This window comes from Haliotis rufescens, unplaced genomic scaffold (assembly GCF_023055435.1).
Source record: "Haliotis rufescens isolate VD_foot unplaced genomic scaffold, xgHalRufe1.0.p SCAF_5, whole genome shotgun sequence".
NCBI lineage: Eukaryota > Metazoa > Mollusca > Gastropoda > Lepetellida > Haliotidae > Haliotis > Haliotis rufescens.
This window is the reverse complement of record NW_025964223.1, coordinates 34,307,216-34,323,907: the sequence shown is the minus strand read 5'-3', so window position 1 is coordinate 34,323,907 and position 16,692 is coordinate 34,307,216. Positions and strand designations below refer to the sequence as shown.

Here is a 16,692-nt window from a genome sequence, read left to right as displayed (position 1 = left end):
CCCAGTACCATTGTCTGAGATGTGACAAGATGGAGTTCCTTCCTAGATGTCCAACAGTCTTGTGAGTCTCTTCAATGTTCAAGCGTGTTACACAACATTTCTTGGGAAGAATGATTAGGTGCTTTTCGCTGAAGGAGATCTCTGCATTCTTGAGGCGTCCTCCAACATGAATGACGTCATTTGGAAGAAATGGATCCAACTTGTAGAGAGGGCTTGATTTATCAACTGTTGAAGAAGATTGCTTGAGTCATTGTAGTCCTTTCGAGAAATTTTGTGTCTGACTGTTGGACAAGGAGCTTTTCTGCATCTTCAAGGACTTGAACATTCAAGGTGTAGTTCACTTTCCTGGTGGAATGAGACTTGTTGACTCTCTGGCGCAAACATCTGATAGTTAAGATGATCCATGCTACTGCTCTTCTTAACTTTGTCCAACTTGAGAAGTGGTTGATTAAAATGTCTAGGAAGCTATCCTTCTCCATGATGGTTGCATGAACACATTCCTTAAGTTCAAGATCATCTTCTTGAGGTTCTTTGTTGATGTATTGCTTCGGCCAGTACTTGTGGTGTTGCCATAAGAATCTTGGTCCTCCTGTCCAATGCTGAATCTGCTGCTCATTATCAAGTTTGATGCCTCTTGAAGCATAGTCTGTTGGGTTCTCTTTAGATGACACATACTTCCATTGATCAATATCAGAACAGTCTCTTATCACAGCAATCCGGTTTGCTACAAAAGTTTTGAACCTGGCATTGGTGTTAAAGATACATCTCAACACTGACATGCTGTCCGTCCAGAAGAAAGTTGTGTCTACTTGGATCTGAAGTTCTTGAAGAATGAGGGATGACAGGCGTACAGCTGGTTGTCTTCTTTAACGGAGCAACCCTTGATTTAGACATTACCAGAGCACAATGGACTTCCTCATCTTCATTCACAAATCTGATGTAACCGACAACTCCATATCCCACATTGCTCGCGTCTGCAAAAAGGTGAAGTTGACATGATGTTACAAGTCCAAACTCCATAGGCTTGTAGCATCTTGGAATGTGGATATCTTCTAACAAAGTAAGATCTTTCAGCCATTGATGCCATATCTTCTGTGTCTTTGAATCAACATCTTCATCCCAATCTTTCTGTGTTCTTTATGCAGGTTTTGGAGCAGCTGTTTTTAAATAAGTATGAAAGGAGCCATGAGTCCAAGAGGGTCATACACACTGCTAACCACAGACAGGATGCCACGTTTAGTGTCTGGTTTCAACTTGCTCTTTATCTTGAATCCAAGAGTGTCTGATTGCACAAACCAGTAGACTCCTAAAGCTCTTTCAGATGGAAGGTCTTCACAGTCCAAGTTCAAGTCTTTTACATCCTTTGTTCTTTCTTGAGGTGGGATTGATTTCATCACTGTAGAGCTGTTGGAGATCCACTTGGTAAGCCTGAAGCTGCCTTCACTTCACAAACTGGCAAGTTCTTTTAAAGTTGATACTGCCTTCTCTTCATTCATGCCAGATAATCATCTACATAGAGGTTGTCAATCAACTTTTCTGTAATTTCTGGGACAAACTTATCCTGACTGTTCCTTGCAGTTTGTTGTAAGGCAAAAGATGCACATGAAGCAGAAGATACAGCTCCAAAGATATGGACCAACATCCGATACACTTTAGGTTCATTTCTACAATCTCCATCCGGCCACCAGTAGAAGCGAAGGAAATCATTGTCTTCTTTTGGCACTCTGACACGATAGTACATGGACTCAATATCACCCATGAAGGCAATGTTCGCCTGTCTATATCTCATAAGAACACCGAGGAGGCTGTTGGATAGATTGGGTCCTTGAAGCAAACTACCATTGAGGGAAACACCTTGGAATGTTGCTGAACAGTCAAAGACAACTCTTATTTTTCCCAGCTTGCGTGGATGGTACACTCCATGGTGTGGGATAAACCATACTTTGCCTGGTTTACCTTTCAGTTCATCTTGTGGAACAATTTCTGCATATTCTTTGCTGAGGATGTCTTCCATGAACTTCTTATAGTCTTTATGTATTTTAGAGTTCATAGTAAATTTCTTCTTAAAGGGGCACTGATCTAACGCAGTTCCCCGGGACTGGTTGTTGCCTTTGTTATTTTTTTTCTCCAGGAGTACCCGGATGTATAGCAAAAATCTAGACTAGTTCGCGACCTCTGCTGCGCCATTCGTAAGCGCATTAGTCACTTTTATGGGTAGTAATAAGGGCATATGGTCACATTGACCAACAAAATGAAATACAGTTTTAGAGATAATAAGGAAATGTAGGTATCTTTGCGGGTAGCATCGGTAATGGTGACGAAATTTTGATAAGTCACTTGCTTGGTAATTTTGCGATTTTCGTTTACACTATTTTGACTTGCAACACAAAGTAAATATTTCACCTGAGCATTGCTTTTATTTATAGTGTGTATATTTTTTAAATGTCAAAATGTGTAACATTTTCAAATTTATTAAACGCCTATATATTCAGTTATTTTACAAAGTGACTGAAAAACATTTCCATATGTATTATTATGATAACGAATTCGGGATATTATAACCCGTGTTCCTTTCTCAACTGATCACTTAGATTGTTTCAGGTGTTTCACATAGGTGTCAAGTCTCAAGGGTCGGCTGAGAAAGCCCACGTGACAACTATTTTCATAACGTCCACGGTTCTTAATAAATCCATTGAGTGATAGATAACAATGAGCAATCAATCAACGTATTATTAGTTAACCCTTTGAACAAAGTATGTTGTTTTTACATCGACACTTCACGCCATGATATGAGTGTATTCCCTTTGTTTTAGTAAACCTAGACATGTAAACACTCCCTTTTGACATATCCACTGTGCAAGATAACAGTGATTAATCAATCCACGTATTTTCTGTTAATCCTTTGATGACTAGGAACGATCCGTTGATTTACAAAAAAAGTAAATGAACTGATCATTCACCTCTTGCTGGGCTGCCACGTGCATATTACATAACACACATTTCACCTCACTTCAAACCTGGATTTAGATTGAATAATTACCCCAGACACAATAAATGCCAAATGGGAACCTTTGTCAGGTAATCTAAGTGGTGCTACCAATAATTGTACCTGTAATAAATTCATTAACTGAGCATCAAGTGAATAACGACAAATACACAAGTGTAGGGTTATACCAGAAAACTTGGATGACAACAAGGGAGTAGTAATCGTATTATCGACGCAATCCGAAATCCGATAATGCTTTCACTGCATGGATACTTTTTTTTTTTTATTTAACTATAACCATCTGGGGTATTTCCAAATGACGACAATCGATGAGCTCCGCCGTTCTTTTTGTCTGTTTAGGCTGAAGAAATTAATTAAAATGCGCCTTTTGTCGAAATCTTTATAGATCACGGTTAAACTAATCAGTGTTTAAAAATACGTAAAACAAATATTGCCTCCAGCCTCCAAGTTTATTTAGCTGTCCTTGCAGAGGGTAGCCCAGTCTCTGGTCACGCTCAGTTGCGTTGCGTATCATCCGGGTACTCACGGGGAAAAAACAATAACAAAGGCAACAACCAGTCCGGGGAATTGCGTTAGATCAGTGCCCCTTTAAGTCCTCTCAAACGCTGTAAGGCTTGTTTACTGTTGTCAGGCATGATGACTTCCTTGTCTCGAAAGGGCAAATTGACAACATAGTGTCCATCGTCTTTATGAATAAAGTTTGTTACAATCTTCATAAATTCTTTGTCCTCTTGTGACATTTCTTTTCTTTCTTCTGCTGCTTTCTCTGGAAAGTCATAGTTCATGCTGTCTTTCATCATAGTATTAATGTTCTGTAGATCTTCCATTGCTTTTATTGTTATGTCTGTTCTCGTTGATGGAAATCTGTTTTCTTTTGGAAGTCTAAGGACATTCCAAAGTATCCATCCAAGCTTGGCTCTTGTTGCATGAGGACTTCCATCAGGACCGGTACGAATCTCTAGTGGTGCATAGGAGTCTGGTACATTTCCCCCGAAGAGGATATCTACACTTGCATCAATCTCAGGCAGATATATATCATTAAGGTGAGGCCATTTTTTGAACGTCAGAGGAAACAGGTATGTGTTTCTTCAAAACCGGTATGTGTTCTTTGGAGTAAGCGGTAGGTAGTGCGATCGTGTTCATGGGGTCAAGGTCATGCACTTGTAAGCCATTCACTGCTTGAACTGAAGTGGTGTAGGGCTACAATTTTGTATATATGGATAGATTTTACCACTGCTTCATTGATTTTCTTCCATACCTTTCACAAGGGAAAATTCCAATATATACAAAATATACAATTTTGTATATTTGGTATTTCCAAAATATACAATTTTGTATAGTTGGTACAGTGATCCCTCGCTATTGGGCTCTTCAATAAAGCGCTACCTCGGTTACTACACACGGTATCGCATGGCTCCAAAATTTTATGTACACTTTTAATACTGAGAGTTTTACACAGACATGAATGTATTGTTGTTCGTTGTTTATTTGCACATAACGCTTCTCATTGCATAATCAACGGTTTATCGCTGAATGGAGTTCTAATAATCTGTTTGAAAACATCCGCGGCAGGTCCCGGAAATACGATTGTTCGACTAGTTAACTTTTCACACTATACATCCTTTGATCTTAGAAGCGCATGCATGCAATAAAAGAGAACCACAAGCAAAATTCACAAAAATCACAAGTTAATTAGTGGGCAATCCAATTTGAAGCGACACTGTCAACTCACATTAGTTACTGTCACAACATGACGGTCATTCCTTTTGATTCGGATCAAGTAACCGTATCAAACCAATTAAACTGGCTTGACATACGTTACTGTATATGAAGTGAATTTATCAGATCAGGGGCATTCCAATTTCAACATGAGGAAAGTGTACACAGTGCAAGAAAAGCTAGACGTTGTAAAGAAAGTTAGAGATGGCGCTTCACAGGCCAGCGTGAGCCGCCAGTCCGGCGTTCCAGCGGGGACCATCAGGGGGTGGATAAAGAATGAAGAAAAACTTCAGTCAGCCGCAGCCGAATGCCACGACAGCAAAGGACCACAGACGAAGAGGATCCGTGGAGCCAACGACACCACTCTGGACAAGGCCTTGTTCGACTGGTTCACACAATCCAGACACGATGGTATTCCCCTTTCGGGTGAAATACTTAAGGTCCAGGCCCAGAAGATGTCGAGGCAGATAAACGGGGACGACGACACCTTCAAGGCAAGTGATGGCTGGTTGTGGAGGTTCAAGAGACGTCATGGGATCAAGTCCATCACCGTCAGCGGGGAATCTAAATCTGCCGATGTTGAATCTGTTGCGGCATATCCAACGATACTACGAGACATCATTGACACGGAAGGCCTGCAAGATGAGCAGATTTACAACGCAGATGAGACCGGCCTGTACTATCGGATGCTTCCAGACAAGACTCTCGCCGAGAAAAATGACCCCAGGCAGAAGACAGGGTTCAAGAAGGCCAAGCAACGTGTTACAGTGCTGCTTGCTTGTAACAAGACGGGACGCCATAAGTTGAAGCCACTTGTTATAGGAACATCGAAGAACCCCCGCGCCCTCCACCACGTGAACCGCTCTACGTTGCCAGTGGTCTACCAAAGTTCCAAGAATGCGTGGATGAGGGCATAGATCTTCAAAGACTGGTTTTTTAAGAATTTCATCCCCGCCGTACGTCATTACCTGAGACAACAAAAACTCGAAGAAAAAGCAATCCTGCTTTTGGATAACTGCCCAGCCCACCCCCCTGCCTCAACGTTGTCTTCACACGACGGCAAAATCAAGGCCGTTCTCCTGCCGAAAAACACAACGTCAATAATACAGCCCTTGGATCAAGGTATAATAAAGGCATTTAAATCACACTGCAAGAGGACACTTATCACCAATTTGCTGGATTCCGCCATGCCCCCAACAGACTACATAAAGACGGTCACCATGAAGGACGTAATCTTCACAACACATTACCCATGGAGTCAGATTACGTCAAGCACCATTGACAATTGCTGGAGAAAGGGACTGGGCAGCGCCTTTGATGAAGATTTTCTCGGCTTCACAGCTTCGCTGTTGCGAAGTACAAAGACTATGCCGGCGAAGAAGCACTCGATGTCGATCCGTCTTCGGTTGAACTCTGGGTCGCATGCGACAATGACCTCCCGAGCTCAGAAAGCAAATCCGATGACCAGCTGATCGAGGACGCCCGATCAAGAAGCGATGATGAAGATGAAGATGAAGATGCTGAACCATTACAGCCGCCTCCCGGTGTCCCCGGACGTACAGCGGAAGAAGCGTTAGCCTGTTTGGAGGTTTCGATACAATATATCCAACAGAACCCCAATAGCTCGTTCAATTCTACGACCTTGCTCCACGCAAAACTTCTCTTGGATATGATGAGGAGGGATGTTGTTAAGTCAAAGAAACAGCAATGCATAACGAATTATTTTAAATGAGAGATAACTACTCGATCGGACAATATGTTATTATGTACAATGTCACTACCATTATCGATCGATATTGACATGTAAGTAGGCTAATATCACGTTGAATGTGACAGTTAAGGCTTGTAAATAATAACAAACGACGAAAACACAATGGGAATATCTTTATATTTACACTATGAACAACCTGTATCATTGCAATGTGCGATACAAGGCGAAGATCGTGAGATTGGCCGAGCGCGCTCCCCTGCCTCGGCCTCGGTTAAACGGCTCATCGTCTATAGCGCCCACCAATTATTTGGACCCCATTGGTAGCGTTGTAGCGAGGGATCACTGTATATCCAAAAATATACAATTTTGTATATATGGATAGATTTTATAATGAAAGGCTGCCGCTGTCTCAACTTAATTGGGGTTAGAAAAGCACTGTTTGTATAACGAAAGGCTGCTGCTGGTTTAACTAAATCGGGGTTAGAAAAGCACTGTTTGTGTAACGAGAGGCTGTCGCTGCCTAAACTAGAATAACCAAAAAACATAATAGCAAGAGAGTAGCCTTTTCGCGATTGTCACGATCATTGCAAAATAATAGATAAAAAGTCCATTAATTTAAAATTGTACAAGGAAACATATATATGGGAAACACTTTGTTGGAATAAATTCCTATTATATTACGTTCACGACATTAGTTCTGGAGTTTTCAAAGTAAAATTTAATATAATTGTTTCTGTGATTTCATGTAATGGTGATTCTAAATATAAAATATTGGTTGATATTGTTTGACAAACAGTTGTATACGCCGTCCATTGTGATACTTCTACTTAAGGATGTTTGTTAAGTCAATTGACATGCGTTCATTTACAATGATCAGAACAAGGATCATTAGTGTGAAAGGATTACTAAGTTTGTCATCCAGTATAATGCACATCCTCGATTAGCATAATTAGAACAGAATTTGTAATTAGTTACATCCGGACTCCAGTTAATCAAGGCAGCTACATCAGTGGAGAGTGTGAGCAGCTGGAGAAGAGGAGAGCAACTCAATGTGATTTATGAATTAGTGGAATTTTAATAAATAAACGGACGCCTGTCGCAAAAATGCATTCGAACATTGAACACGCACAATCGCAGATATTTCTATCGTACATTTGAGGGTGAACGTGAACGAAGCCGTGCAGGATGCCTTACAGCGATTTGTCTTCAGAACCCACAGTGAGCTCAGGTGAGTTTATTAATGATGATATTTTCATTCATTCATAGATATGGCAATCATGAGCGCTGACACTATATGTGTTCGCAATAGACTAGACACATATTGATTCACTATATGACAACATCAAATCCAGTATTTGTTTAATGCAACAGGTTTAAAGCATTCAAAATTGTGCATTATTATAAAATACAATGTGTGTCACTTCATCTTCCATTTCAAATACATTAATGATTTTTAAAAAATATAATTTAATATTACTATGACTTTTTCATTATAACTAAAATTATGGAGTCTTGCATGTCGAGCCAACAAACTATTGTACATATTGGAATTTTTGTTTACTGTGTTTGCGGTGGGGTCCAGACAATTCCCCAAATGGACAATTCCAAATACTACTGCGTAAAATATTAATGCCGATTTGGAGAAAATTACCAAATGGATGAAAGCAAGTAAAATTGAATCCAGAGAAAACAGAAACTTTTCTATTTCACGTTAAAGTTTTCCCAAGTGCAAAACCTAATCTTAAAATGAAAGGAATTAATATTTATGACTTTGGGAATAATATTTCAGTCAGATTCTGATATTGACAATAGAGTTAAAAAGGGAAGCCCTATGATTAATTGCCTCAGAAGTCTTAGATACCTTTCTGCTGTCCACCGCTGTGAACCATACTCACTCACTCAGTTAAATAACTCCTTTCACATACATCGTTAGAAGTTATGTTCAAGCATATAATGCCCATATTTTGGATAATTGTACCAAGAACAAGAATTAATCCTAGAGTGTTTACACTAAGATTCATTTCGGACGCTGAAATAATGCCGATGAGACGTTAAATTTTAACTTTTTTTACGGACTATTTGTGGGTCGATAAGGGGTACAGGCCACGAGAATTTATAGAGAAAGCCATTACACCTTTTTACAAGATGGAAAACATCTTTGCTGTTAGTGATTACATTTATAGAAATCAAACCAATATACAGGCTATATGTTGTAGAACAGAATGCTATGCCAAGTCATTCCTACCTGATACCATTAATAATTGGAATAGTCACCTGATATAGACGATTATTAAACTTGGACAGTGTTACTTATATACAGTTAAGCCATGATACCAGATTTTGTCACATAATCCTTTATCGCCTCGGACTCGGTTGTAGTGATATAAACTTCCATCAGCTTAAAAGACAATATATTAAGAAACGATTCGCCTTTCTATTCTAAAGGTTAAGTGAGTTTAAATTCAGTGGTTTATGGGAAACAATTTGTCAATTTAGCTATTTTGAAATCAGTCCATGTACATCCTACGTTCAGGTGGATTTGCACTAATGTAATAACTTTACATATTTTAAGACACGTATTAAGTATTAAACAGTTAAATAGCTTTTCTTAGTAATTGAACACCTTTCCATTGAGCACACCAAACTGTTGACCAATCGTTTTTGTTCTGTTTTAATATATATATGTATTTTGTATATAGGAAGCTTGTTGGGGACTTTTGGGATATAAGAAATGAATACAGACTGCCATATTGTCTGAATGTCTTAACAATCACCGGTTGTGACCATGTAGACAGGATATTATTTCGAGTTTCTGATAATTACTCCATGAGCATACTGGGTATTGGTGCTTGGGGATATTAAATGTAACAGTTTGTTATCAGAGGTGATTGATAGTGAACTTTTAATACCAGTTAGATATGATATCTATATGACTTCTTTCTGTTTGACAATGGATTTAGGGTTTATGTGTGGGCAATCCTTTCACACTAATGGAAGAAAGTCACTCAACCAGTTGTTTGTGCCACAAACAACATGAAATGTATTACATTGCAGGAAGTTTTATTACATACAGATATTTACATAAACATTTGGCACAACATGGGGGCTGCCTCGGTTGCCTAAGAGACCCTGGGGTCGAAGTGACCCGGGTTGACACCCTGGGGTCATGGAGACCCGGGTAAGATGACAATGTCCTGGGGTCTTATGGACCCGGACTGTGTAGCTGTGAGAGGGATATGCCGGTCCTGGGGTCCGATGACCCGGACGATCCCTAGAGTTAAGCTAGTCCTGGTCGTGCTGACCGGACAGTACCCAAATAGCGTAATGTTCTTTGGGGGCCACAAGCCTTCCATGCTCTGATTATGGAGTGGCTTATGATGAGATAAGGTATATACACAATATATATATATATAGGCGCCTGATAAACAGCCATGGAATGGATGCCAATACATGAGTACTAGCGAATGCACAAGAAACCACGTTCATGATGCTCATGAATACATTAGGCCATGAAAGACAGGAGGAGCTAAGGGATGGCTGGAGGGTAACGCAGTTGAGTGGCTTGCGACAATGTAGAAAGTTACCTCGTGCGGGGCTGAAGGGTTAATAAAGGTAAACACTGTGACGTCATGTCCGTCTTACTGGGCATGCGCAGACTGTTTAGAAGTGCATTGTGGGATGTAATTACTGTAACATGATCCAGACGGCATAAAAAACACATTCGGGTGACAGAGTTAAGAAATCGTGTTGAATATAAATGTAATGAGGTGATTGACCTGTAATTGGTATATCAAATATGAACGCGTAAGTACTGTTGTTGTTGCACAAACTAAAATATCCAATTACCATATGTATTCTACGTCAAATAAGATCAGAACACGTGTATAATTAAATCATCCTCAGGATACCAATAACAACAAAATGTACAAATTAACAAACATGACCAACATTATTACTTCATGTTAATTTAGGTGTCATGCATGTAATTATAGCTATATAAACATATGTTTAATTTTTCAGTTTGTGTGAAGTCGGCCATAAATACAAGAAACAGTTGATTCTGAAATTCTTTCATCTTGTACTTTTAAGTACATTTTCCCAATATTATATTATCCCAGACAGGGCAATTATATTCATGTTATATTTTTTCAGTCAATTTTTGAATACGAATCACGTAACATTTATGTTACTTTGATTGTATAAGACCAATGTTGTTGTTACAGACCCAGGGACTGACTAGGTTCATTACATGTCATAAAAGTGCCGGGACATAATATGGTGGCAATACATTCTCTAATTAACACCTGTTACAAAGGGACGGGGCATTTGGGTTTGCCCTCAGGGAATGTGTTATGCAATTTGTGTATTCATGAAATAACATTCAACAAACTATGTACTTAGTCCAGTGATGTAGGATTGATGCATTCGTACTTCGTATAAATAAATGAATTACATTTTTTTTTCTTAATCGCCTGCAAAATACGCATGATGTTGGAAAGCACAAGTTAAATCCCTAAATACTGACTTCGTTCCTAAATAAATCACAACCCTCACTTATAATTGTATCACTGTGTAGATTATTTCATATTTTAATGATGTAAATCACGTACCTGTCACTTTTAATGTAGAATACGTCAGTCACTCAACCAGTTCCACTATTATTTTCCCAAAAGATCAAAGATTAAATAGTTATCAAGATTTATTTTCCATATCTTTAGAAATACTTAATCTTTACATTGAAACTGCCATCTTGATGTATTATTCTGTATTGAATGACATTAGATATATGCTCCTATACCGCCGCTGGTGTCTTAATTTGTGAGAATTAAACATTTGGTTTGCATCCAACCATGTGCGTGCCAAATAATACAGCGTCAACCTTTCAGAGCTCCAACTAAGTTTTCCAAAGTAGAAATTAAGCAAAATGAATATTTATCAAGTTTCCTTTTGCTAGAACATATGCATGCTGTTGTGGTTTTACAAAAAAATCTTTGTTATCTCTGTTGTTAACAATATTAAAACAACAAGTACTATAAAATATAATACGGAAATATATTACATATTATTTACGCATCCGGCTGCTCATAATACAATGCTAGTAACCAATATTTGTGTCCCAGGGAATGAATACCAGTTAGACCAAGCCAGCTTTACAGACACTGACTCTCTCAAAGACAGCAAGGTACATTATACAGTTAATTGAAAACTGTAATCTCAAACATATCTAATGCTACTTCAACACTTTATCATATACTTAGCAGTTGAATATTCTGTATAATTGAAATTAATCTTCTATTAGTTTACAGTGACGATTCTTGCAGGCTATATAATGCAGGCACGGCCCGTTGTGTATCATTCAATCTTTATCTTTCTCACTTTCTTATAAAGGCATAATGATCGATAATCTCTTGTGTTGCAGTGTGGAATGTTAATTTATTGTGACTAAGGCTAATCCCTTTCTCCAGACATTAATTGATCACTCACCAACAACTGACAAGGGATTACTCCTCGTAAAGGCAGTACTAAGTGATACAGTATACTGCAGGTTAACTAGATTAATTAACTAATTGAGGTTAAATGAGATTGTTTACTTAGAGTGTGATGTAATCCGTTTGATGTCGAATTACAAAGAGTGAATCTTCAAAAAGGTTAAGCATACCCAACACTACTGGTAGCACCTGCCATTCACAAATAGTGTTGTTCTGATACATCAAGCTATAATACTGACACGTTGCTTAAGGGTTATCGGAATAAATTTGAATTTAAATTTCACATGTTTTCCTCCTAGGCTGGCAGATGAGACATACATGAAGAAGCTGGACAGTTGGCAGCTTTCCCTAAGGCAAGACGTGTCCGTTGACCACCATCCCAAAACCCATTCCCTGACATGAAGAAGGATCTGTCATGGGTCAATACCGAGTATGGAATCCCTTGTGGTGTGGTGTGGTGTGGTGTGGTGTGTAACGTAATATATGTGGGTAGGTTAGTGACTGAATTTGCGGAGATGTGTGTTCGTGGTACTTCTTTGGGAGTGTGATGTGTATTTTGTCTCGTAAGCCAAAATAGTTGTTTAAATAGTGACACTTTAATAAACTATTCTTCTTCTTCTTCTTTTTGTTCATTGTCAAGATGCCGTGTATAACTTCCTAGACTGCTGACATGTATTATCATGTTTTATCTTCAAATACCACGATGTGCCCACTGATACCGTCATTATGTTGCGATATATTATATGATTGCTTTGTATAACATCGGCATGATGTTCACTTTCATTGGGACTGGATTCTTTGCACAATAGCCAGAGTATCTCACAGTTGAATATTTTTTTATCATTTGCATTTACATAAGTAAAGAAAATATCAATTTAATCTGAATACGTCAATGTGTCAATTTCTTGTTCTAAAAAGTACAGGTATAAGTATTCATATTCGACTTCTTATCATTTGTATTTGTAAGAATTTTTTTAATTTTCTTGTGCCTGTTGTACATTACATTTACAGTCGTAGTTTGTTGACTTTGCTAACGATATTAGGCTGAGCCCCGAGAAATGTTTTAAACATTTGATTGCATTTTAAGCAATTACGTACCGTTTGGACAATATTCATACCAACAAATGTAACAGTGGCAAAAGTCAAATAAACAAAGATGGCGGATGCATTAAAATTTCGGAGTTAAATCAGTACTTTTAAAAAATCGGGAATAGAACCTGGGTTCCAGCCACTAATGCCTACGTCCACTTTTGCCTACAGTTACTATTGCCTACAAAAACATAAAGCAGTGTGGAATAATGCCTACACAAAGAAAACAACATACCCATGCTAGGAATGAACTCTTCCAATATTAGATTTCTTTGAAATCAGCAAATATCTGCTGGTGTATACTATAAGAACTAATGCAATGATGCAGAAATCATAAATTATTACTGTTAGTGTTATGGCAATGTGAAATAAAAAGTGACTTCATACAATTTTCTGTCTTTTGTCGCCTATAGGCATTATTCCACTAAAGTGGACTTGTCCAGTTAGAGGTTGGGTAGCACTGATAGCAGGTGTCGCTGAAAATCACTGGTGAATGACTTTGTTTATTGTAGACTGTAGGCATTAGTGGATGTAGGCATTAGTGGATGCCGATGCCACCTTGGAGCAATACTGCCACAAACAGGCAATGTCCCTTTTCCCACGTTGAAGCATATTGAGAAAAGCTTACCTTTGTACTTACTTACCTTTTGTAAAACATAAGACATTAATACAACATATATCCCCGTGTTATGGGTTTTCGGACACTGAATAAACATTCATAGTTTTTTCACATGAACAAGACAACTTTATCATAAAAAAAGTCATCAATGGAGTATTAACAATTTCTGTGTGACGCCACCCCCCCCCCCCCCCCCCCCCGTTATAGTGCAAGTATTCATGATAGAAAACGTATGATGTCCGGAAACTTAAGATCCCATGATTGTGTTATGAATAATAATAAAGGCATGTTTGATGCTGAAGGCTCTGATCGAAAACAGGACAATCCGCCACGGTTGTCCGGCAACACGATATTTTCGGAGTATTTTTTTTTTTAAATGTTTGATTTTATTTTGAAGAGGATTTTTCCAAGGACTGGCATTTTAAAAAAACGTGATTTTCCGCGTTCCGCCAAAATTTGACATTATAACAATGTATACCCTACAATTAAACCAACAGCTCAGAACAAACCAAATTCAACACTTTAAAGTAATGATAAAATAGTTTTCATCCTCTGTGCAATCCACTCTGTTGGCTAATCTGCTATGTGCACGAGAGCATGTTACAAATCACATCGCGGCCTCCCCGTACAAACGAATCCAAGCTCAGCACAAATCGATTTCAACACTTTCAATACAGAAGTCACCGCCAATGCAATCACCCCCTACAGCTAATCCTCTCTGCGCATTTGACCATAACGTCTTCTCACATTCCAAGCACCGCGCCAGGAAAAGTACCAGACGCCTCAATCGCTTACCTGTCAATATCATTGTAAGGAGAGTATGTACCCCCGCTAACAGTGTGGAGTACTAATTAAACATTCCAGTTATGTTACAGGCCACTATATCACTTTTTTTGGAACTTGCTAATACTATTTTACACATACAAAACAATTATAGAACAATACATAGCAATTATCCCCCCTTTACCAACATACACAAAGAAACACAGTGCTCAACTTAAAACACTTCATTTTGCACATGTATAATAATTATACACGAATACATAACAATTATCTCCCTTTACAAATATATACAAAGAAAACAAATTTGGATACATTATATATACAAAATTGTATATTTTTGTATGTGTCATATAAACAAACTTGTATATTTTTGTATATATCATCATTCCAATCTTGTATATGGTTTGGAAATATCATCATTCCAAAGCATATACAAGCTTGTATCTATAGATGGATTTTTATTGCAGTGCTCCCTCTTGAAGACCACTAGTAACGAGTCATCCGAAGATGACATATCCCCCCCGACGTGGCATGTCGGTAAACTGTGTGTACCTTCAAATGTATTTAGATTGGTAAGGAAATAATTTTTTCCTTGATGCTAAAACCAGAAATATAATGATGTTTATTAAATATTGGTTCATGTAGCTCACTTTCTGATGATCTCAAATGTCAGGGGCTACAAATTGAAAAGATCAAAATCTATAAATAACAAACTGCACTACTAGTGAACATGATTGATATGTGCATAAAGTTTGGTGAATCTCTGTCTCATGGTTTAGAAGATATGCTCCAGACAAGGACATTACCATAAGTTCATCAATTTTCAATTTAAATTGAAAAATGAAAAAAATAAAAAATCTGTTAATAGCCAAGGCACCACTACATAACCTGCTTGATAGGTGTAAAAACTTTTGAGAAGCTAAGTTGTACGGTTTAGGAAATATGCTCCGGACAAGAGCACTACCTTCAAATTTCCTAATTTCATCATATTTCCAAGGAAACGACAAAAATAAAAAATTCTAAAAATCTCTGAATAGCAAAAGGCACTACTACTGAGCCTGATTGGTAAGTGTACCAAGTTTTGTGAAGCTAGGTTGTACGGTTTAGGATATATGCTCCGGACAAGAGCACTACCCTCAAATTTCCTAATTTCATCATATTTCCATGCAAACGACAAAAATAAAAAATTCTAAATATCTCTAAATAGCAAAAGGCACTACTACTGAGCCTGATTGGTAAGTGTAACAAGTTTTGTGAAGCTAGGTTGTACGGTTTAGGAAATATGCTCCGGACATGACCACTACCCTCAAATTTCCTAATTTCATCATATTTCCATGGAAACGACAAAAATAAAAAATTCTAAAAATCTCTAAATAGCAAAAGGCACTACTACTGAGCCTGATTGTTAAGTGTACCAAGTTTTGTGAAGCTAGTTTGTACAGTTTAGGAAATATGCTCCGGACAAACAATGATTACAGGCGGACAGACGGACGGACGGACGGACGGACATACTGATGGCTATATCCTTATATGTCATTATATGTCGGGGGGATAACAATGAGGAGAAGTATGAACCAGAGATTGCAGAAATAGTAAGCAACTGTGCAGAGGTTCTCGACAAAATTCTGCCTGAAGTCCGAGCAGAAGGAGTGAAGGATCTCAATCCAGATCAGTTGTAAACTGGATCAGAAGAAAGAGCTGTTTGGAGTTGGAGTTGTTTGGACAGTGCACACTGACTTCAAACTTGATGTGAAATATGCTGATTGTATGAGAAGACATGTGTTATCAGTTGTCAGTTCAATCTATGACCCATTAGGCATGGTTTCACCTTTTGTACTCAAGGCAAACATTTTACTGCAAGACATGTGCCGTCAAGGACTTGGATGGGATGAAGAGGTGTCAGGTACTAAGCTCACTGTATGGCAGCAGTGGATTGCTGATCTTCCCCTCTTAGGAAAGGTTTCCATACCAAGATGCTACAAACCTTCAGACTTTGGAACGGTAAGGGCATGTCAACTGTACATCTTCTCAGATGCTAGTAACGAAGGGTATGGTGTCACAACTTACCACCGGTTGAAGAATGAGATGGGCAAAGTTCATTGCTCACTGGTAATGGCCAAGGCAAGAGTAATGCCCATTAAGAAAGTAACTACACCAAGGCTTGAATTAACAGCAGCTTGTGTAACAGTTCGGTTAAGTCGCATTCTCCAGAATGAACCAGTACAAACTCACTGATGTCTATTACTTGACAGACAGCATGTCTGTTATCAGGTAT

The 16,692-nt window shown here is 38.4% G+C and overlaps 2 protein-coding genes and 1 long non-coding RNA gene across 7 annotated transcripts in view; 2 read left to right on the top strand and 1 right to left on the bottom strand.

The window, feature by feature from the left end:
- Nucleotides 1-16,692, bottom strand: part of LOC124124713 (ankyrin repeat, PH and SEC7 domain containing protein secG-like) — a 268,855-nt gene that overhangs the window by 213,192 nt on the left and 38,971 nt on the right. The gene's annotated exons all lie outside the window — the stretch shown is intronic.
- LOC124124715 (tigger transposable element derived 5-like) lies at nt 4,622-6,774 on the top strand. Its single transcript, XM_046487949.2, has one exon. It carries the CDS (start codon nt 4,876-4,878, stop codon nt 5,641-5,643), a length of 768 nt encoding a protein of 255 aa, XP_046343905.1. The 5' UTR covers nt 4,622-4,875; the 3' UTR covers nt 5,644-6,774.
- Nucleotides 10,042-13,390, top strand: LOC125373066. The gene is made up of 2 exons (XR_007218306.1): nt 10,042-10,241; nt 11,558-13,390. It is a non-coding gene; the product is annotated as an uncharacterized LOC125373066 (long non-coding RNA).